This window comes from Pongo pygmaeus, chromosome 1, assembly GCF_028885625.2.
Source record: "Pongo pygmaeus isolate AG05252 chromosome 1, NHGRI_mPonPyg2-v2.0_pri, whole genome shotgun sequence".
NCBI lineage: Eukaryota > Metazoa > Chordata > Mammalia > Primates > Hominidae > Pongo > Pongo pygmaeus.
Window position 1 is genome coordinate 177632949 of NC_072373.2, and position 22630 is coordinate 177655578.

The 22630-nt window shown below is 39.5% G+C and overlaps 1 protein-coding gene and 1 non-coding gene across 2 annotated transcripts in view; one reads left to right on the top strand and one right to left on the bottom strand.

Annotated features, from left to right (window-relative positions):
* Nucleotides 1-22630, bottom strand: part of ZYG11B (zyg-11 family member B, cell cycle regulator) — a 99655-nt gene that overhangs the window by 18337 nt on the left and 58688 nt on the right. Inside the window, exons 6-10 of the mRNA XM_054500560.2 lie at nt 18689-18753; nt 12385-12484; nt 11992-12042; nt 7019-7180; nt 6860-6907 (exon numbers count right to left, since the gene is read on the bottom strand). Coding sequence (XP_054356535.2) covers nt 6860-6907; nt 7019-7180; nt 11992-12042; nt 12385-12484; nt 18689-18753 — 426 coding nt within the window. The remainder of the gene's footprint in view (nt 1-6859; nt 6908-7018; nt 7181-11991; nt 12043-12384; nt 12485-18688; nt 18754-22630) is intronic.
* LOC129023259 (U6 spliceosomal RNA) lies at nt 3959-4063 on the top strand. Its single transcript, XR_008496742.1, has one exon. It is a non-coding gene; the product is annotated as a U6 spliceosomal RNA (small nuclear RNA).

Sequence of the window (22630 nt, forward strand, 5' to 3'; positions counted from 1 at the left end):
TAAATTTTTTAAAAAGTAAATTAAAACCTAAGCATGCCAAGTATCAGGAAAACATGACTCATAATGAGGAGAATAATCACTTGAAATTGACCCTGAACTGACATAGATACTAAATAAAACTAGCCGATTAGGATATTAAAAGTTATTAAAATTTTATTTCATATATTCAAAAAGTAGTAACACGGAAGATACAAAAAACACCTAAATTGAACTTGGAGAGATGAAAATGACAATGTCTAAGATGAAAAAATATACTAGATGGCATTGTAGCAGATTACATATTGCAGATGAAAAAAATTATTGAACTGAAGGCACAGCAAGGGAAACTATCCAAACTGAAACACACAGAATACAAAAGAACAAAAACATTAAAGAGCATCAGTAAGCTTTGGGACAATGTCAAGCAGCTTAATATGTGCAAATTAGTGTCTCCAAAGGACTCCAATGTGGGGAGAAGGGCTGCAAAATTTATTTTAGGGAAATGGGCAGGTCACAGTGGCTTACTCCTGTAAGCCCAGCACTTTGGGAGGGCAGGGTGGGAGAATCACTTGAGGCCAGGAGTTTGAGACCAGCCTGGACAATACAGCAAAATCCCATCTGTACAAAAAAATTTTAAAAAGCAACAATGGCTAAAAACTTTCCAAACTTGATGAAAACTATAGACCTATATATCTGAGAAGCTCAATAAATCCCAAATATAGGAAACATGAAGTTAATTACATCAAGACACATATAATCAAATATTCAAAATTGTTACTAATCTTAAATCTTTTTTTTCTTTTTTTGAGATGGAGTTTTGCTCTTGTTGCCCAGGCTGGAGTGCAATGGCGTGATCTTGGCTCACTGCAACCTCCGCCTCCTGGGTTCAAGCGATTCTCCTGTCTCAGCCTCCCGAGTAGCTGGGGTTACAGGCTCCTGCCACCACACCCAGCTAATTTCTGTTATTTTTAGAAGAGACGGGGTTTCGCCATGTTGGCCAGGCTGGTCTCGTACTCCTGACCTTAGGTGATCCACCCGCCTTGGCCTCCCAAAGTGCCGGGATTCCACGCGTGAGCCACCGTGTCCAGCCAACTAATCTTAAATCTTAAAAGTAGCCAGAGGAAAATAATGTGTACATACGTAAGTATAAAGATAATGATGACATCAGATTTTTCATTAGAAAGAAGCAAGTCAGAAAAAAGCTAATCAGTATCTTTAAAGTAATGTCAATTTAGAATTATATACCTGGTAAAAGTATCTTTCAAAAACAAAGGTTAAGTAAAGATGTTTTCAGTCAGACAAAAGCTGAAGAATTCATCATCAGCAGATCCACACTGTAAGAAATGTTAAAGGATGTCTTTTAGGTTGAAGAAAAATGACACCAGGCTATGGTGGTGCATGCCTATAATCCCAACACTTTGGGAGGCCAAGGTGGGTGGATCACTTGAGTTCAGGAGTTCAAGACCAGCCTGGGCAACATGGCGAAAACCCATCTCTACAAAAATTTAAAAATTAGTCGGCCACGGTGGTGTGCGCCTACAGTTCCAACTACTCAGGAAGTTGAGGTGGGGGAATTGCTTTAGCCCAGGAGGTCGAGGCTGCAGTGAGCTGAGATCATGCCACTGCACTCCAGCATGGGTAACAGAGTGAGACCCTGTCTCAAAAAAAAAAAAAAAAAAAAAAAAAGTACTCTTAGCAATTCTGAACTATACAATACGTTATTATTAATTTAGGGATTATAGGTGTGGGCCACTGCACCCAGCCAAGAGTAAATTTTAAATGCTCTCACTACAAAAAATAGTAAGTATGTAAGGTCATGGATATGTTAATTAGCTTGATTTAATCATTCCACAATGATTAAACACATACATCACATCACATTGGGCTGGGATGGTGCCTCACACCTGTAATCCCAGCACTTTGGGAGGCCGAGGCTGGTGGATCACTTGAGGTCAGAAGTTCGTGATCAGCCTGGGCAACATGGTGAAACCCAGTCTCTACTAAAAAAAAAAAAGGCCGGGCGCGGTGGCTCACGTGAGCCTGTAATCCCAGCACTTCGGGAGGCTGAGGTGGGCAGATCATGAGGTCAGGAGTTTGAGACCACCCTGGCCAACATGGCAAAACCCCATCTCTACTAAAAATACAAAAATTTGCCAGACACAGAGGCAGGCGCCTGTAATCCCAGCTACTGGGGAGGCTGAGGCAGGAGAATCGCTTGAACCCGGGAGGTGGAGGTTGCAGTGAGCTGAGATCACACCATTGTACTCTAGCCTGGACAACAAAGCAAGACTCCGTCTCAAAAAAAAAAAAAAATTACATTGTACTCCACATACACAATTATTATTTTTTATTATTTAAAAAAATTTAAAAATCACAGGAAATGTAAATGATCCAAATACCCCAAATAAAAAACAGATATTTTCAAACTAGATAAAAAAGCAGGATGCAAGGTATATGCTATCTACAAGAAATACATTTTAAATATAAAGATAAATATAGGTTAAAAGTAAAAGGATAAAACAAGAAGTACTATGCTAATTCTAGTCAAAAGAAAGTACAAATGGCTATATCAGCATCAAAGCAGACTTCAAAGTAGAGGATATTAGCAGGGGTAAAGAAAGTGGTTTGGTAACAGTAAAGGAGTCCATTAAACAGGAGGACATAATTCTAAATGTTTATACATCTAATAATAGAGTTTCAAAATACATGAAGAAAAAGCTGATAGAACTTAAGGAGAAACATACATCTACAATTACAGTCAGAGATTTCAAAACTCCTTTGTCAATAATTGATAGAACAGGTAGGCTGAAAATTAGTAAGGATGTGGTAGAACTGTACAGTGTCAGCTGTGACACTGTACAATCTAATTATTAATTAGTGTTAATCAAGCTAATTAACAATCAGTGACCTGACTGTCATTTATAGAACACTATACCCAATAATAAGACAATACACATTCCTCTGAAGTGTACATGGAATATTTACCAAAATAGACCATATCCTTGGCTATTCACAAGTCTCAATAAATACAGAAGGACTCAAACCAAACAAAGCATATTCTCTCACCATAAGGAATTAAATTAGAATAAATATCTCAAATTAAATTGTTGAAAAAATTTAATCACAAGGTAATAGACAAAAATATGGAAGGAAACATATAAAGTTATACTAATATTAATAACTTCATGGAGATAAAAATGATGAAAGGTTGGAGACAGAGCCTTAAGGATGTTAAATACAGTTTTGCACTGTTTCACTAGTTATAACAAATATGTATTCCTTTGGAAATTAAAAAAATATATAGGTTTTTTTTGAGATGAAGTCTTTTTTTTGTTGTTTTGTTTTGTTTTTGTTTTTGTTTTTTGAGACAGTCTTGCTGTGTTGCCCAGGCTTGGAGTGCAGTGGCGCGATCTTGGTTCACTGCAGCCTCTGCCTCCCAGGTTCAAGCAATTCTCCTGCCTCAGCTTTCCGAGTAGCTGGGACAGGCATGGGCCACCATGCCTGGCTAATTTTTGTATTTTCAGTGGAAACGGGGTTTCACCATGTTGGCTAGGCTGGTCTTGAACTCCTGACCGCACGTGATCCACCCACCTCAGCCTCCCAAAGTGCTGGGATATCAGGCATGAGCCACTGCACCCGACCCACAAATATTTAAAATAAATTTCACCTTTCCATTTCAGGTGACCTGAGCCAACTTCTGTATCAAATAATCATATTAACCCTGAATAAAACAATCAAATGCTGAAATTTATTTAATAATTCCTCTATTACTGGACATTTAGGTTGTTTTCCATTTTCTACCTTATATAACGAAGGCTACAACAACAGATAGGTCTTCCTTAAATGGCAGTCCTCAGCTTTCCTAAAAATCCATCTCCTCACTGCTTGCATGTGGAAAACAAGCTCCAATGTACATTTTTAACTCACTAATCTATGCCTCCCATAATCTAATTCCTTGAGAGCAGAGGTCTGCTTTTGTGTGCTCACTTGACAGCATACATACTAAAATTGGAACGGTACAGTGAAGATTAGCATGGCCCCTGTGCAGAGATACATGTAAATTTGCAAAGTGTTCCATATTTTTTTTTTTTTGAGACAGAGTTTTGCTCTTGTTGCCCAGGCTGGAGTGCAATGGCGTGATCTTGGCTCACAGCAACCCCCGCCTCCCGGGTTCAAGTGATTCTCCTGCCTCAGCCTCTCAAGTAGCTGGGATTACAGACATGCGCCACCACGCCCGGCTAATTTTGTATTTTTAGTAGAAACGAGACTTCTCCATGTTGGTCAGGCTGGTCTCGAACTCCTGACCTCAGGTGATCTGCCTGCCTCAGCCTCCCAAAGTGCTGGGATTACAGGCGTGAGCCACCGCACCCGACCAATATTTTTTTCAAAAATAAAAAATAAAATAAAATGGCTTTTGCTACATAGGCGCTTTGCCTGCTACAGCAATTAAGTTGATAAAACATATATCTTTTACCTTTGTCTCAAAATCCTAGAGGGCTTACTTTAATCCATATCCAATATGTTAAGAAATATGTGATTTGTAAGCAGGTTTTTTTTTTGAGACAGTCTCACCCTGTTGCCCAGGCTAGAGTGCAATGGTGCAATCTCAGCTCACAGCAACCTCCACCTCCCAGGTTCAAGTGATTCTCGTTGCCTCAGCCTCCTGAGTAGCTAGGATTATAGGCATGTACCAGCATACCTGGCTAACTTTTGTATTTTTAATAGACACGGGGTTTCACTATGTTGGGCAGGCTGGTCTCAAACTCCTGACCTCAGGTGACCTGCCTGCCTCACCCTCCCAAAGTGCTGGGATTACAGGCATGAGCCACTATGCCCGGCCTTCATAAGCAGTCTTTAAGTAGTAATCATTAACTATCAAACACAGAATCTAAGAACACTTGTAGGTTAATGACTTTTTTTTTTTAAGAGACTGGGTCTCACTCTGTCACCCAGGCTGGAGTGCAGTAGGATGAGCACAGTTCACTGCAGCCCTCAAACTCCTAGGCTCAAGTGATCCTCCTGCCTGAGCCTCCCCACTAGCTGGGACTACAGGTACATGTTACCATGTTCAGCTAATTTTCTTATTTCACTTTTTGTAGAGATAGGGTTGTGCTTCGTTGCCCAGGCTGGTCTCAAACTCCTAGGCTCAAGCAATTCTCTCACCTCATCCTTCCAAATTGTTGGGATTTACAGGCATGAGTCACTGTGTCCAGCCTGATAACATTTTTTAATGAGATCTGTTTTACCAATTATAAAAGTGAAACATGAGGCCAAGTGTGGTGGCTCATGCCTGTAATCCCAGCACTTTGGGAGGCCAAGGCAGGAAGACTGCTTGAGCCCAGGAATTTGAGACCAGCCTGGGCAACATGGCGAGACTGCAAATCTACAAAAATAAATAAATAAATAAGCTGGGCGTGGTGGCACATGCCTATAGTCCTAGCTACTCTGGAGGCTAAGGTGAGAAGACTGCTTGAGCCTGGCAGGTCAAGGCTGCAGTGAGCCGTGATTGTGCCACTGCACTGCACAATGGGCAACAGAATGACAGACTCTGTCTCAAAAATAAATTTAAAAAAGTAAAACATGCTCAGTGTGAAACTTTGTACAATACCAAAAAATATAAAGAAGCATATGTGTATTATATTTTTCCTTTTAATGTGGCAAAAATCTTTATTTATATATATATATATATATATATATGTTGTGGTTTTTTTTTCTTTTGAGATGGAATTTCGCTCTCATTGTCCAGGCTGGAGTGCAATGGCGTGGTCTCAGCTCACTGCAACCTCCGCCTCCCAGATTCAAGCAATTCTCCTGCCTCAGCCTCCCAAGTAGCCGGGATTACAGGCACCTGTAGAGTTTTACTATGTTGGCCAGGCTGTTCATGAACTCCTGACCTCAGGTGATTTGCCCACCTAGGCCTCTTAAAGTATTGGGATTACAGGCGTGAGCCACCGCACTGGGCCAATATATATATATAGTAGCAAAAATAAAAAAATAAAATAAATTAAAAAAAATAAAGTTGTAGGGTTTTTTTGAGACGGAGTCTTGCTCTGTTGCCCAGGCTGGAGTGCAGTGGTGTGATCTTGGCTCACTGCAACCTCCACCTCCTGGGTTCAAGCAATTCTCCTGCCTCAGCCTCGGGAGTAGCTAGGACTACAGGCGCGTGCCACCACACCCGGCTAATTTTTTGTATTTTTAGTAGAGACGGGGTTTCACCGGGTTAGCCAGGATGGTCTTGATCTCCTGACCTCGTGATATATTTTTATAGTCTTTTTAAATTTAATAATATTTATTTTCCAACGTCATTGTTTACAAGTATCATAGCAGCAACTTTCTTTCTTTCTCTCTCTCTCTCTTTTTGTTTATTTGCCTAGAAGTTGTCAAAAATTGCCACTGCTGACCAGGCAGCTCATGCCTATAATCCCAGCACTTTGGGAGGCCGAGGTAGGAGGATTGCTTGAGCTCAGGAGTTTGAGACCAGCCTGGGCAACATGGCAAAACCCCATCTCTACAAAAAATACAAAAATTAGCTGGGCATTGTGGTGCACACCTATAGTGTGCACCTACTAGGGAGACTGAGTTGGGGGAACGCTTGAGCTCAGCAGGAGGTCAAGGCTGCAGTGAGCTGTGATCACACCACTGCACTCCAGCCTGGGCAACAAAGTGAGACCCTGTCTCAAAAAAAAAAAAAAAAAGAAAGAAAGAAATTGCCATTGCAATTCATCATGGCAAGGTAATGGGAATAGTTCTCAATTAGCAATGATCGTGCCTTAGATAAGGGGCTATGACACTGCCACTGCAGAACTGCAACTTTCAATGTGTTACTTCAGACAGAAAATAAATACAGCTTGGAACTTAGCAGGAAGTGCTTATATCTTACCAAAAGTCCTAGAACTTTCTGCTGAATGGATGACTCAGTTGGGAAAGACTGTAAAAAGAAAAAGAAACCTATAATTACCTAAAGAACCAAATATAAAATAAATGCTAAAGTAAATAAATTAATAAATATCAAAACTGTAAGCTAAATTCCCATTCTAACCTCTAGAACCCTCATGAAGAGTTCTAACCCTTGGTTTTCAATAAAGTGTCTACAAGTGGTTGGAGATTCATCTGTGAGGTTCCAAAGTGCACTCAAAGTAAATTTCAACGTAGTGTCCACTGAATTTTGATTGGTTTTCTGCTTCACTATTTGAAGAAGTTGCTGAAAAAGAAAAAAAACAGAAATAAGTTTTCATTTTTGAACTGTTATTACAATTTGTGGTGATTAATAACCACAAGTCCATGAGGATTAGTCTCATGGCTTAAAGCATTTCCTGTAAAGGTACTTATAACAAACAGCCCCTTGGACTGAACTTTTCTTCAAGAAAAAAGTATAAGATTTTCATAAATACTTCTACATTATTCTGATCATACCTATAATGTAATCACCCATAAATAACATAGGCAAAATGATTAAAACTTGGGTCAACTATCTTACTCATTCAGTCACAGCATATACTTATTTTAGAGTCTAGAATTTAAAAGGCAAAGGAAGAGAAGGGCAAATGAAGCTAACATTTATTAAGGATTAGCAAATTATATTCTATATTGTAGTACTGTTATTCCCATTTTTTAGGAGAGAAAATTGAGTCTGAGAAATATTAACTAATTTGTTCATAGTCAATTTAGTCAGAGAAAGTAAGAATAGGAAGACCTAATCTATTCAACTCCAAGTTTTCCTTAAGAAAAAAAAGAAAGGAAAAACTACATACAATAAGAGAATTAAAGTCTATCTTGACTATAAATAAGACAATAGCCCCTCCCTCCTCAGCCTTCCCTGAGAGCAGATGATGCAGTACCTCTGTCTTCCTTTTTCTTATTTTTCCCCCTTTCCCCTTCCCTTTTTATTTCCTTTTCCCCTCCTCTCTTTCAAAAAACAAGAAGATAATAGCTTTGAAATTCCAGGTGTAAATTAGTTCTATCATAGCTTTACCCTAAAAAATTTATGTTTGAAAAGTAAGTGGTTTTAAAACTACATAAGGTATCCATAATTCAATTTTTAGATTATACTTTTGGAGGTAAAAAAGGAAGCTCTGTTAAAACAGACATAAGAAAACATTAATGAACATAATACTAGTGGCTATACACAATTCAGGAAAAAAACTGAAGAAACACAAACATGTAGGTATAGTTAGGTATCACTACTATTACTAATTCCTTTTTTTTAACTTTTTTTTATTTTTTTGGGACAGAGTCTTGCTGTTTTGCCCAGGCTGGAGTGAAGCGGCGCAATCTCAGCTCACTGCAACCTCTGCCCCCGCCGGGGTTCAAGTGATTCTCTGTCTCTCAGCCTCCCAAGTAGCTGGGATTACAGGCACATGCCACCACACCTAGCTAATTTTTGTATTTTTAGTAGAGATGGCGTTTCACCATGTTGGCCACACTGATCTCGAACTCCTGACCTCAGGTAATCCACCCGCCTCAGCCTCCCAAAGTGCTAGGATTACAGGCGTGAGCCACTGTGCCCAGCCTACTAATTCCTTCTTTAAGCTTGATTTCCTCCCAAAGCATATGAGTAGATTTCCTAAAAAATCTTTGAAGATACCAAAATTACTGAGAGACACATACAGCAATAAGAGGTCATTTTTTAAAACTGTCACCCCTGAAAATAGTAAAATAAACAAAATAAGCATCTTTTTCTACTTATCTAATGTATATTATATTTAGTGTTAGGTACTTAGCATATACTACCTCAGTTAATCATTTTTCTTTTTTTTTTTTTGACATGGAATCTCACTCTATCACTCAGGCTGGAGTGCAGTGACACAATTATAGTTCACTGTAGACTCGAACTCCCAAGCTCAAGCGATCCTCTTGCTTCAACCTCCTGAGTAGCTGAGACTACAGGTACGTGCCACCAAGCCCAGCTAATTTTTTTTTTTTTATTAGAGCTAGAATCTTGCTATGTTGACCATGCTGGTCTCAAACTCCTGGCTTTAAGTGATCCTCCCACCTCAGCCTCCCAAAGTTCTGGGATTACAAGCATGAGCTTTTCTTTTCATTTAACCTTCATAAGAACTGTATTAAGTATTTTTTATCACCCCAAAGAAAACTGTGATTTGCCCAAAATACATGGGTAGTAAGAGACATAACTGAAAATAAATCCAGATATGTCAACTCCAGAATTCCTACTCTTTTCATTATTCCCGAATAGCCTTCTCTCTCTTTATAACATTATTTTTTTCCTTTTTCTTTTTTTTTTTTTTTGAGACGGAATCTCACTCTCTTGCCCAGGCTGGAGTGCAGTGGCCCAGTCTCGGCTCACTGCAACCTCCACCTTCCCGGTTCAAGCGATTCTCCTGCCTTAGCCTCTTGAGTGGCTGGGATTACAGGTGCATACCACCACACCTGGCTAATTTTTGTATTTTTAAGTAGAGATGGGGTTTCACCATGTTCGACACCAGGAGGCTGGTGTCGAACTCCTGACCTCGTGATCCGCCCACCTCAACCTCCCAAATTACAGGCGTGGGCCACTGCGCCCAGCTATTTTTTTCATTTTTTTTTTTTTTTTGAGACGGAGTCTCCCTCTGTCGACCAGGCTGGAGTGCAGTGGCGTTATCTCGGCTCATTGCAAGCTCCGCCTCCTGGGTTCACATCATTCTCCTGCCTCAGCCTCCTGAGTAGCTGGGACTACAGGCGCCCGCCACCACGCCCGGCTAATTTTTTGTATTTTTAGTAGAGACGGGGTTTCACCGTGTTAGCCACGATGGTCTTGATCTCCTGACCTTGTGATCCACCCGCCTCAGGCTCCCAAATTGCCGGCATTACAGGTGTGAGCCACCATGCCCAGTGTATTTTTTTCATTCTTATCTCTATTATTATACTTTTTAGATTTTGTTACAACCATATCTACATAGCTATTTTTTTTCTATTGCACTGTTTGTTATGGGTAGAATTTATAGATATAATTCAGTGTGAATTATAATTACGTAATTATAATTCAGTGTGAATTCCCTAACATCTAGTAAAGTAGCAAGTATCATTCATTTGATATCATGTGTACTTTATATATATTTATCAAATGAATGGTTTACTTTCTCATTACATACATAATTTATAAGTCACGGAAAAAGGGAGTCTCTTATTTGACTTTTCCATGTAGTATTACTATTCAAACACCTCATGCCAGGATTTTAACAGGCATGTTTAAATATACTTTTTGCCTCTAAGTCTTCCCTAAAACATTGTTTATATCTACACCCTTTAAAGCTTTTTAAAGTTTTCGTGGTTTACTAATTTCCTCAACTGATTGTAACCAAGCAAAATCATATATCTACTTCCCCAAAGCATACAGCACAACCTTATGCCTGTAATAGTCTCTACATTTTCTATATAAATAACAAGAATCACAGAGTTTTAGAATCAGATAGGTGTTTTGTATTTTTGGAGACAGGGTCTTGCTCTGTCACCCAGGCTGGAGTGCAGTAGCGTCATCACGGCTAACTGCAACCTTGACCACTTGGGCTCAAGCAATCCTTCCACCTCAGCCTCTTGCGTAGCTGGGACCACAGACATGTGCTACCATAGCTGGCTAATCTTTAAATTATTTGTATAGATGGGGTCTCATATTGCCCAGGCTGGTCTTAAACTCCTGGGCTCAAGCAACCCTCCTGCCTTGGCCTCCCAAAATGCTGGGATTACAGGCATAACCACTGTGCTTGGCCTTAGATAGGATCTTAACACTTATGTAGACCCCAATGCTTCAAGTAATTTTCCCAAATTCACAAAGTGAGTTTACAAGCTAGATCCTAGGTCATCTGACTCCTACGTCAAGGCTTTTTCCATTTCTGTTAAGGAGTAAAGCTGCATATATGAAAAGAAATAAATACACTTCTTTAGAAGTAACCAAAAAAAAAATTTTTGTTTGTTTGTTTTGAGAAAGGGTCTCACTCTGTCACCCAAGCTGGAGTGCAGTACCATGATCACAGCTCACTGCAGCCTTGACCTCCTGGGCTCAAGTGATCCTCCCACCTCAGCCTCCTGAGTAGTTGGAACCACGGGCATGTGCCACAATGTCCAACTTTTTTTTTTTTGGTAGAGAAGGGGTCCCATTAGATTGCCCAGACTGTTCTTGAACTCCTGGCCTCAAGTGATCCCCTCCTGCCTTGGCCTCCCAAAGTGCTGGGATTACAGGTGTGAGTCAACACATGCCTAGCCACAAAAAATTTTTATTAAAATATAAAATGTTGGCTGGGCATGGTGGCTCACGCCTGTAATCCCAGCACTTTGGGAGGCCGAGGCGGGCGGATCACGAGGTCAGGAGATCGAGACCATCCTGGCTAACATGGTGAAACCCCATCTCTACTAAAAATACTAAAATTAGCCAGGCATGGTGGCGGGCGCCTGTAGTCCCAGCTACTCGGGAGGCTGAGGCAGGAGAATGGTGTGAACCCAGGAAGTGGAGCTTTCAGTGAGCCGAGATCGTACCACTGCACTCCAGCCTGGGCGATAGTGCAAGACTCTGTCTAAAAAAAATATATATATATATGTTTTTATATATATCTATATTTATTTATGTATTTATATATATTTATATATCTATATATCTATATCTATATCTATCTCTATATATATATCTATATATATCTATATATATTTATATCTATCTATATATCTATATATATTTATATCTATATATCTATATATATCTATATATCTATATATATTTATATATCTATATATATCTATATATATTTATATATATCTATATATCTATATATATTTATATATATCTATATATCTATATATATCTATATATATCTATATATCTATATATATCTATATATATCTATATATATCTATATATCTATATATCTATATATATCTATATATAATACGTATATTTATATATTTATGTATATTTATATATATATTTATATTTATATATATAAAATGTCAGAAAATATACAATACTGCCTAAAAACAATAAACATGAATATCTCGTGGCCTGCATGGAGGAGATTATAGACTTACCCTGACAATGAAGAGCTCAGTACCAAGCTGTGCAGTTTGTTCTGTAGAAAGCTGCAAGCAAGTAAAAAACAAATTCAATGTCCAAGAACTCATTAATGTGAGTTTAGTATCATTCACTGTACCTCACTCCAAAGGTCAGACTAAAATCTCTGATCACCTTGGAATTCTGCTGTGTATCTGTTTTTGGGAGGCCTGCCTCGGCCTCCCAAAGTGCTGGGATTATGGGCATGAATCACTGTGCCCAGTCAAATTCTGCAACATCGAATGTAGCTTGAATAAGCAGGCTGGCAGAGAGATTTACTAATGTTTCTGGCACACAGATTTTGGTGGGAAACAGTAAATGTAGTGAGAAACAGCTGCCTACAGAAAATTATTCAGCAAGAGTTCAGGTACCTTGGCAGCCAGGATGGAAATGATAGCAACTGCCATCCTTTGCATGTTTTGATCCTCATGGTTGCAGAGCCACTGCATGACAAGCTTGGCTGCTTCAAACCTGAAAACACAAAAAGGGTTTCATGGATTAATCGTGGAGGCCCAGGCACAATTTCAGAGTTCCAACTAGGAACTGATGCTACAACTTAAATATGTGAAAAGGCAAGGGAAAATTCCTCTTAACTGGTAGAGAGTAACAATTACACTTAGTGTTTTAAAGATGATGCCATATTATTAATTCTGACAACATTTCGTAAAGAAAGAAGGGTTTGGAAAATATGATTCCAACTATTTGGCATTTCATCTTCTAGAATTATAACATATTTCTATTCTGTATTTCTAAATTATAGTGATTTCCATATTATAGGTGTAATTTAAGTATTTTTTGGGTTCCTCATAGCACCTAACACAACAGAAACATTCATTCATTCATTCACAAACATATATTAAATTCTTGTTTTGTGCCAGATATTGTTCTTAGTGCTGGAGATAGAATAGTGAACAAAACAGAAAAATGTCCCTACTTTCATAGAGCTTACACTCTAGTGAGGAAGACAGGTAATAAATCAGATAAACAAGTAAAATATATCGTATGGTTAGGTACTGACCATATGCTACGGAAAAAAATAAATAAAGCAGGAAAAGAGGATATGAAATGTTGAAATTTTACGTAGGGTGGCTATGGAAGGCCTCATTGAAACTTTTGAGGAAGTAAGAAAGAACCATATGGGTATTTAGGGGACAAGCATTCCAGGCAGAGGGGAGGAGAAATACAACAGCCCTGAAGTGGGTATGGGCATAGAAATATCAACAAATAGCATGGAGGTCAGTGAGGCCAGAAGAGAGAGAACAAGGGAAGAGTTCTGAAAGAGAAAGTGAGAGGTAACAGAGGCACCAGATCACATAGAGTCTAGTTATTAGTCCATTCTTGCATTGCTGTAAATAACTACCTGAGACTGGGTGATTTATAAAGAAAAGAGGTTTAATTGGCTCATGGTTCCACAGGCTGTAAGGAAGCACCGCTGGGAAGGCCTCAGGAAACTTGCAATCATGGTGGAAGGTGAGACTGGCACATCCTACATGGGTGAAGGAGATGGAAGGGCAAAGCCGGAGGTGCTACACACTTTTAAACGACCAGATCTCTTGAGAACTCTATCACAAGACAGCACTCGGGGGATGGTGCTAAACCATTAGAAAACACCCCCATGATCCAATCACCTCCCACTAGGCCCCACCTCCAGCACTGGTGATTACAATTTAACATGAGATTTGGGTGGGGTCACAGGGCCAAACCATATCATTAAGGAACTAGCTTTTACTCTGAATGAGAGGGAAAGCCACAGAAGGCTTCTGAGCAGGAATATGACATGAGCAGGACTACTCGATCAGCTGTGTTTAGAACAAATGCCAGGAGGGCAAGGACAGAAGCAAGAGAGCAGTTCTGAGGCTACTGCAGTAATTCAGGAGAGAAATCACTTTTAGTCTACTCCAAGTGACAGAAATGGAAGTGAAGATAAATGGATGAATTCTGGATAAATTTTGAAGATTAGAGCTGGATTTGCCAAAGAACTCAATGTGGGATACAAGGAGAAAAATCAAGATGAGCTCAAGGAATACATCTGATTATGTTACCCATAGTTTCATCCTTAAGACTCAGATCAAATATCACTGCCTTTGAGGTGGTTTCTTTGACACATTGATCACTGCCTTCTTAGCTCCTTAGTACTTTAGGTATAGCTGTCAGAGATCCACAGTCATCTGCAGACTCACTTGAATCCCCATATGGCCTGTGCGCTCCTTGAGGGCGGGGACTATATATCCTATTTAGCCCTTTATGCCACGCACGCACTCAATACAGTGATCAAAACATAAAGTGTTTAATATATGTTGACTGAATGATTATTTTCAGGTAGATTACTAATCTACAACTTCTCTTTAAATTTACTATTACCTTCTTTCTGTTTCCAAGGCCATTTCTGATTAGGCCCACTACTTGCATTCTTCTACAATATATTCCTAATTGGCTTCCCTGTCTCCACTAGTTTCCAATCAATGTGTGCCTGCACATTAGAAATAAACCTCTGGCCAGGAGCGGTGGCTCACGCCTGTAATCCCAGCACTTTGGGAGGCCGAGGTGGGCGGATCATAAGGTCAAGATATACAGACCATCCTGGCAAACATGGTGAAACCCCATCTCTACTGAAAACACAAAAAATTAGCTGGGTGTGGTGGTGCACGCCTGTAGTCTCAACTACTCGGGAGGCTGAGGCAAGAGAATCACTTGAACCCGGGAGGCAGAAGCTGCAGTGAGCCGAGATCACGCCAGTGCACTCCAGCCTGGCGACAGAGTGAGACTCCATCTCAAAAAAGAAAGAAGAAAGAAGAAAGGAATGGAAAGGAAGGGAAAGGAAGAAAACAAAGAAAAGAAAGGAAAGAAAGGAAAGGAAAAAAGAAAGAAAGAAAGGAAGGAAGGAAGGAAGGAAGAAAGAAAGAAAGAAACCTGTTCGAGGACTTAGGTATGATGTCACTCCCATACTCAAAGCATTCTAGGACTTTAGCGTGGGGCCATATCAAGCTTTTTTCCTGCCTACCCTATGCTTTCTGCAAAGTGGATTGTTCATTAGTCTTCACACATGCCCACAAGTATGAGGTAACACAGGCTAGTGGTACAGTGTAGAGATTCTCAAGTCAGTTGTGGGTTTGAATTCTAATTCTACTTAATGTTAATGATAACAATAAAATAAATTATTTTATCATGTGAGGCAATGTAGTCAAGTTGTTAAGAACATCATACACTTTGGAGTCAGCTTGGAGTCAAATATCACCTCCACCACTTATTAACTTTTTGTTTGTTTTTGAGACGGAGTTTCACTCTTGTTGCCCAGGCTGGGGTGCAGTGGCACAATCTTGGCTCCCTGCAACCTCTGCCTCCAGGATTCTCCTGCCTCAGCCTCCTGAGTAGCTAGGAGCCGCCACTACACCTGGCTAATTTTTTGTATTTTTAGTAGAGACAGCGTTTCACCATGTTGGCCAGGCTGCTCTAGAACTCCTGACCTCAAGTGATCCACTTGTCTTGGCCTCCCAAAGTGTTGGGATTACATTCTCCATGAGCCCCTGCGCCTGGCCTAACTTTGGGACTCTGACCAAATTCCTTAGCCTCGCTGAACTTCAACATTCTTATCTGTAAAATAGTAACAAAAACTTATTCCAGGCTGGGTGTGCTGGCTCACACCTGTAATCCCAGCACTTTGGGAGGCCGAGGTGGCAGATCACCTGAGGTCAGGAGTTTGAGACCAGCCTGGCCAATATGGTGAAACCCCGCCTCTACTAAAAATACAAAATTAGCCTTGCATAGTGGCGCACACCTGTAGTCACAGCTACTCAGGAGACTGAGGCAGGAGAATTGCTTGAACCCGGGAAGCAGAGGTTGCAGTGAGCCGAGATCTTGCTATTGCACTCTAGCCTGGGCAATAAGAGCGAAACTCTGTCTCGAAAAATAAATAAATAAATAAATAAAATAAAAACCTATTCTATAGGGTTGTCATGAGGATTAAATGGTATCACATAGAAGCTTAAGACTTAGTACAGAATTTGGCATAAAATAAGTTCTTCATAAAAGTTAATTTTTACTAATATAATTGACTCTCTCTGTGCCTTTATTCATGCAGTTTCAACAACATAAAACAATTCAATCAGCTCTCATCTTCAAAACAACATAGCATGGTTGAAAAAATGGAGGACCTGGAGTCAGACTGAATTTAAATCTAGACTCTGCTACTTACTATCTTATTACCTTGGGCAAGTTACTAATCCTTTCTGTGTCTCTATTTCCTCATCTGTAAAATGAAGATCATAAGAGTAATAATTTAATTTCACAGGATTGTTCTGAGGACTGAATAAGCTTACATAAAACACTTTAGCACAATGCCTGCCTGGCAGTAGTAAGTGCTTCATACATGTTAGTTTTTACCATTTTTATCTCAAGTGCCATAACTAACAGGAAATCCTTAATGATCATCAGTCAGACAGAATCTTTCCTTCCTTGTGTGGGGGCACAATGCATTTCATTAACACCTCTTCTATGAAAATTCTGTCTCATGTAATATTCATTCATTCATTCATCCATCAATCCATTAAATATCCACCCAAGCACTAGAGACAAAGAGATGAATCAGTCATAGCCTCTGACCACAAAGAAGGTCAATTCTAGCAGAGTGCATTGGCTAGATGAGAGGTAAGCAAACTATATAGCCTGTGGATCTGGCTGCCTGTTTTGTAAAGTTCTGTTGGAACACAGCCATATCCATTTGCTTACATATTACCTATGGCTGCTTTTGAGGGTCAATGGCAGAGTTAAATAGCTGCAACAGAGACTCTATAGCCCATAGGCCTAGAGTATTTATAATCTAGCCCTTTAAGAAAACATTAAGGAGTAGAATATAATCTTTAGGAGAGTGACTGTGTCTTTCCTACCTTAGACTTTGTTACGATGATGAGCACAGAGGTTCAATATTTCCAAAATAAAATTAGCAATCTACATGAGATATACGTAGTTATATTTTTATCCAAATTGTTTATTTCAAATAAAAAAAGGAACACCTCTTTCCTTAGCCATGCCAGATAAGTGTACTCTGTTACTCAGATAAAAGTAAATCACAGTAAAATTGCTGCTTGAAGGCCAGGCGCAGTGGCTCATGCCTGTAATCCCAGTACTTTGGGAGGCCGAGGTGGGTGGATTACCTGAGGTCAGGAGTTCGAGACCAGCCTGGCCAACATGGTGAAACCTCATCTCTACTAAAAATACAAAAATTAGCCGGGTATGATGGCACATGCCTGTAATCCCAGCTATTTGAGAGGCTAAAGCAGGAGAATTGCTTGAACCCAGGTAGTGGAGGTTGCAGTGAGCTGAGATCGCGCCATTGCACTCCAGCCTGGGGAACAAGAATGAAATTCCGTCTCAAAAAAATAAAATAAAATAAAATAAAAAATTGCTGCTGGAAAAACATACTTTTCATTAAATAATGAAGTATAAGTTTCCTTTTCAAAATGCCATTGTTAAAAAATTATATTTTAAGACTGGGCATGGTGGCTCATGCCTGTAATCCCAGCACTTTGGGAGGCCGAGGCAGGTGGATTACTTGAGGTCAGGAGTTTGAGACCTGCCTGGCCAACATGGTGAAACCTTGTCTGTCCCAAAAAATACAAAAATTAGCCCAGCGTGGTGGCACACGCCTGTAATCCCAGCTACTCAGTTAGCTGAGGCAGGAGAATCACTTAAATCCAGGAGGAGGAGGTTGCAGTGAGCTGAGATCGCACCACTGCACTCCAGCCTGGGTGACAGAGTGAGACCCTTTCTCAAAAAAAAGAAAAAGAAAAATTATATCTTAAAATAGTAAAATAAAAAAAAATTTGAAGCTCCAAAATTACATCTTAGAAAACAAAGGACCCCTTTATATTTAATGAAATCTAGTTATATGGCCTCCCTTAACCTCTCCTTAAAAAGTTTCGTCCATAATTCAATACCAAATAATGATAATAATAAGAGATATGTTACAAAAAAAAAAGAACACTGGACCTAGAATTAGAAGACCTATGTCTTTTTTTTTTTTTTTTTTGAGATAGTCTTGCCCTGTCGCCCAGGCTGGAGTGCAATGGTGAGATCTTGGCTCACTGCAACAGCCGTCTCCCGGGTTCAAGTGATTCTCCTGCCTCAGTCTCCCGAGTAGCTGGGATTACAGGCGCGCGACACCACACCCGGCTAATTTTTTATATCTTTAGTAGAGACGGGGTTTCACCAGGCTGGTCTCGAACTCCTGACATGGGGATCCTCCCGCTTTGGCCTCCTAAAGCGCTGAGATTATAGGCATGAGCCACTGTGCCTGGCCAAACCTGCATCTTACTAACCTTGCAGTTATTAGACACAAAGCCATAGTCAAGAAAGTGAATCTCTATATATGCCTTAGTTTTTTTATCTTTTGAATGGGGATAATAATGTTCATAGCTTACAACACCATGTGGACATCTTGAAAACTATAACCAACATAAATTCCTAAGCAAAGGACTATGAAAACATGGGTCAATTTGCTATCGTGAATGTCAAAGCACTAAATGAAAGAAAGTAGATTCAGCACTCTATAAAATAACCCACAATTCTATCTACTCAATTAATCTTATAAAAGGGATATCCTAAATGGTAAGAAATGACCCAAGACAGATTTCTAACATTCTGTTTTGCCCCACTTTAAGTTCTAGAGCTATCACTTGCCTGTTAAATGGAACATCTTGAAGGATCCGGTCACTGCAAAGTGAAAGGAGGCAATTCTTCTGTAACTAAAGAATCAAAGGAAGAAAAAAATCCTAAATAAAATATCACTTTGTTATATTGTAACCAAGGTAGCTTCCACAAAAAAAAAAAAAAAAAAGAAGAAGACTGATGAAACACCAGTTATTTCTTACAATCTTTATCTGCCCCCCGGTATCGAAAGGCTGAGTTCCAGGAGAACCATACAAGTTTACTTGTACCTTTTTTTTCCTTTCCATTAGATGAGAAATAGGGCAATAAATAGGATAATTACAGCTAATCTCCTTCTTTCTGGTGGCCTACGAAGTAACCTTGTCTTCTGTATTTTTTGAGATAGAGAGCATGACAAAAACAGTGGCTGAAAGTTTTACCTGTTGACATAGCATCAAATAATATAGACGAGCCTGCTTGGAAGACTCTAAGATAGAGTACACGGAGGGTAGTGTTCTACACATTGGCCTCTAAAGAGTGACTGACAGACTTGGCTCTATCTTTTAAATAACGTTTAGACCAGCACAATTAAACAAGAGTAAATGAAAATATGAATAATTAATTGACACAGTCAAGGTGCACCATTATAATAGAAAGGTGATTCAAGTTATTCCTGTGAAGCAAAATAGGAAAATAAGTGTGGGCTTAAAAAAAAGTCACAGTGTATATACTACTAAAATTTTTTCATTTGGACAAATGTCTTTAATATTTTTTGTGTACAATTAGAAGATTTCTTATCTAAAGACTTAATATAGGGAATTCAATCATAGAAGGCAAAAGTCAGTTAATGGGATATATACAGCTAGTCAAGAAATAGAAAAACAGATATAAAATGAACACCCTATTTGCTTCATGGAAGATGCAGAAAGATTACATAATAGAAGAAATGGCAGAGAAAAGGCAAAGTGGTAGTAAATCCCAGGTGAATGATACAGAATGGGTTAGGTACAAGTGTAATTAATTAAGAGGGTTTCTCAGGAAGTTTTATTCATCACAGATAGTCAAGGTGCTAGGACAGACACTGCTTGAGGATCCATTTAAATCTGAATCATAATCTGACAGATTGATTAGTGGCATAACTTTCCTCCTTCACCATTTTTCTCTTCCCAAATAAACACGATAATTTGTACAGGATCCATAGAAGTAAGAAAGGCAATAATGCTATTCTAATTACCTCCGCTTAGAAAGCCCATCCCTCCTGTTCCTTTAGCTGGAAAACTCCTAATTTTCCTTCACAATTCAACTCAGGGCAGATATATTACTTCATTGAGGAAGACTTCTTAGTTTTTGTTTGTTTGTTTGTTTTTGAGACAGGGTCTCGTTCTGTCACAAAGGCTGGAATGCAGCGACACAATCATAGCTCACTGCAGCCTCAAACTCCTAGCACTCAAGTGATCCTCCTGCTTCAGCCTCCCAAAGTGCTGAGATTAAAGGCAAGCCACAGTGCACAGCCTCTAATTTTCAAATTGTCCTAAGTGCTCCTCCCAACAGCACTTGTTTCTCTTAGTACTTGCTACACTATGCTACATTATGTGTTCCTGTATCTGCATGCTTAGAACTTAGCACAGGTGCCCATAGTCTGAATTCAACAAAGAGCTGCTAAGCTTAACTGAACTAATGGCTAACTTAATAATAGAAGATAAATTTCACTGAATCTATGCCTTACTGCCTTTGAAAAGTACCACAGGTAGAAATGGAAAAGAGGAAGACTTTTGCTGTAGTCTTCAATTTCCGCCCAGCTAGAGTTTTGATTTTGGGGGCTACAGTCTGAACTATGCAAGTATTTAGGAATTTTCTTTAAATTTTTTTAAGGAATTCAATGTGGAATGAAACTTTCCTATGCTGGCATTCATCAAATCTGGCCCTAATCTGGATATCACTGGCCTCATCCTACACTGCCCTTCCTACACTCCAGTCACATGCAACCTGCCCTTCCTGGAATGCCTGCACATTCACATACATATTTACAATATATATTGTAGGCATAGGTCCACTGTTTACTGTTTTTCTGCTTTTCTCCATGGGAAATCCTATTCATTTTTTAAGATATGAGTCAATGTCACTTCCCCTTTGAAATCCTGCCTGGTACCTTTGTCCATACACCAATCCAGCCAGCAGAATTAATCATTCTCAAGTTTCTGTAGCACTTAGTTAAAATAGCTGAAGATAATTTCATAATAGTTTACAGTATTTGCATTTCCAACTAACAGGTGAATTCCCAGGGTTTTTTTTTTTTTTAATTGAGTTGTTTTTAAATGTTTTTACTAAATAAGAAATACAGAAAAATATTTACAAAATATAGGTAGGCATAAGGCAGTGCTTCTCAAACTTTAATGTGTATACAAATCACTTGGAGATCTTTATAAAATGATTCTGTAAGTCTGGGATCTTGAGATTCTGCCTTACTAACAAGCTTGCAGGGGATGCCAACACAGCTGGTTAGCAGAACACACTTTGAGTAGCAAAAGTGTAAGGAATAACAATACAGTGAATACTACTGCTGTGTAGGTGTACCTACCACTCAGTTTCAGAAAAAGAATCTATTACCAATAGTACTATTAGCAAGTCCCATTTGGCCCCCTCTTTTCCCTCTCATTACCCCTCAGAGGAACTACTAGCCTAAATTTTGTGTTTAACAGTCCCTTGCTTTTTATCAAAACATGTATTTGTATTCCTAAATAAAGTGCCATATAGTTTTGCAAGTTTCTGAACTGTAAGTAAACTGAATCACATGTATGTACTCTTCTGCATTTTTAAAAATACCCAACTTGTAATTGAGATTGATCAAGGTTGTCATCTGGAATTGTAACTCATTCATCATTCACTGCTTCTAAGTGTTCTGATGTGTGACTAAACACAGGCTGATGGACATTTGGTGTTTGGTGTTTCCAATTTGTTATCATTATACACAGTTACACAGTGCTACTGTGAACACTTTTTTTTTTTTTTTTTTTTTTTTGAGACAGAGTTTCGCTCTTGTTGCCCAAGCTGGAGTTCAATGGTGCGATCTTGGCTCACTGCAACCTCCCCCTCCTGGGTTCAAGTGATTCTCCTGCCTCAGCCTCCCGAGTAGCTGGGATTATAGGCATGCACCACCACGCCCGGCTAATATTGTATTTTTAGTAGGGATGGGGTTTCTCCATGTTGGTCAGGCTGGTCTCAAACTCCTGACCTCATGTGATATGCCTGCCTCGGCCTCCCAAAGTGCTGGGATTACAGGCATGAGCCACCACGCCCGGCCCAAACATTCTTTTTTGTTTGTTTTGAGACAAAGTCTCGCTCTGTTGCACAGGCTGCAGTGCAGTGGCTTGATCACAGTTCATGGCAGCCTTGAGTGCCTGGCTCAAACAATTCCTCAACATATGGATTTAAATGCTTTTAGGCATGTACTCTTTAGGCTCCTGAGTAGTTGGGACCACAGATGGTGTGCCACCATGCCAGGCTAATTTTTTTATTATCTGTAGAGATAGGGCCTCACTATGTTGCCCAGGTTGGTCTTGAACTCCTGGGCTCAAGTGATCCTCCTATTTCGGCCTCCCAAAGTGCGGGGATCACAGGCGTGAGCCACCATGCCTGGCCTACTGTAAACATTATTTTTAAAGATATATAACAACTTTATTGAGATACAGTTCATGTACCATACAATTCACCTACTTAAAGTGTACAATTTGATGGATTGTAGTATAGTCACAGAGTTGTGCAACCATCACAATTTCATCATCCCAAACATTTCCATCACCCCGGAAGGAAACTCTACCCATTACAGTGACTTCCCATTTCCCCCACCCCATTTCCTAACCTTATTTATTTTATATGCATCCTTTCTCATTTTTTCCTGATCAACTTTGCCAATGAGTTTTCAATACTATTAAATATGTTCGAAGAACCAATTCTTGGAATTATTGATCCTCTCTA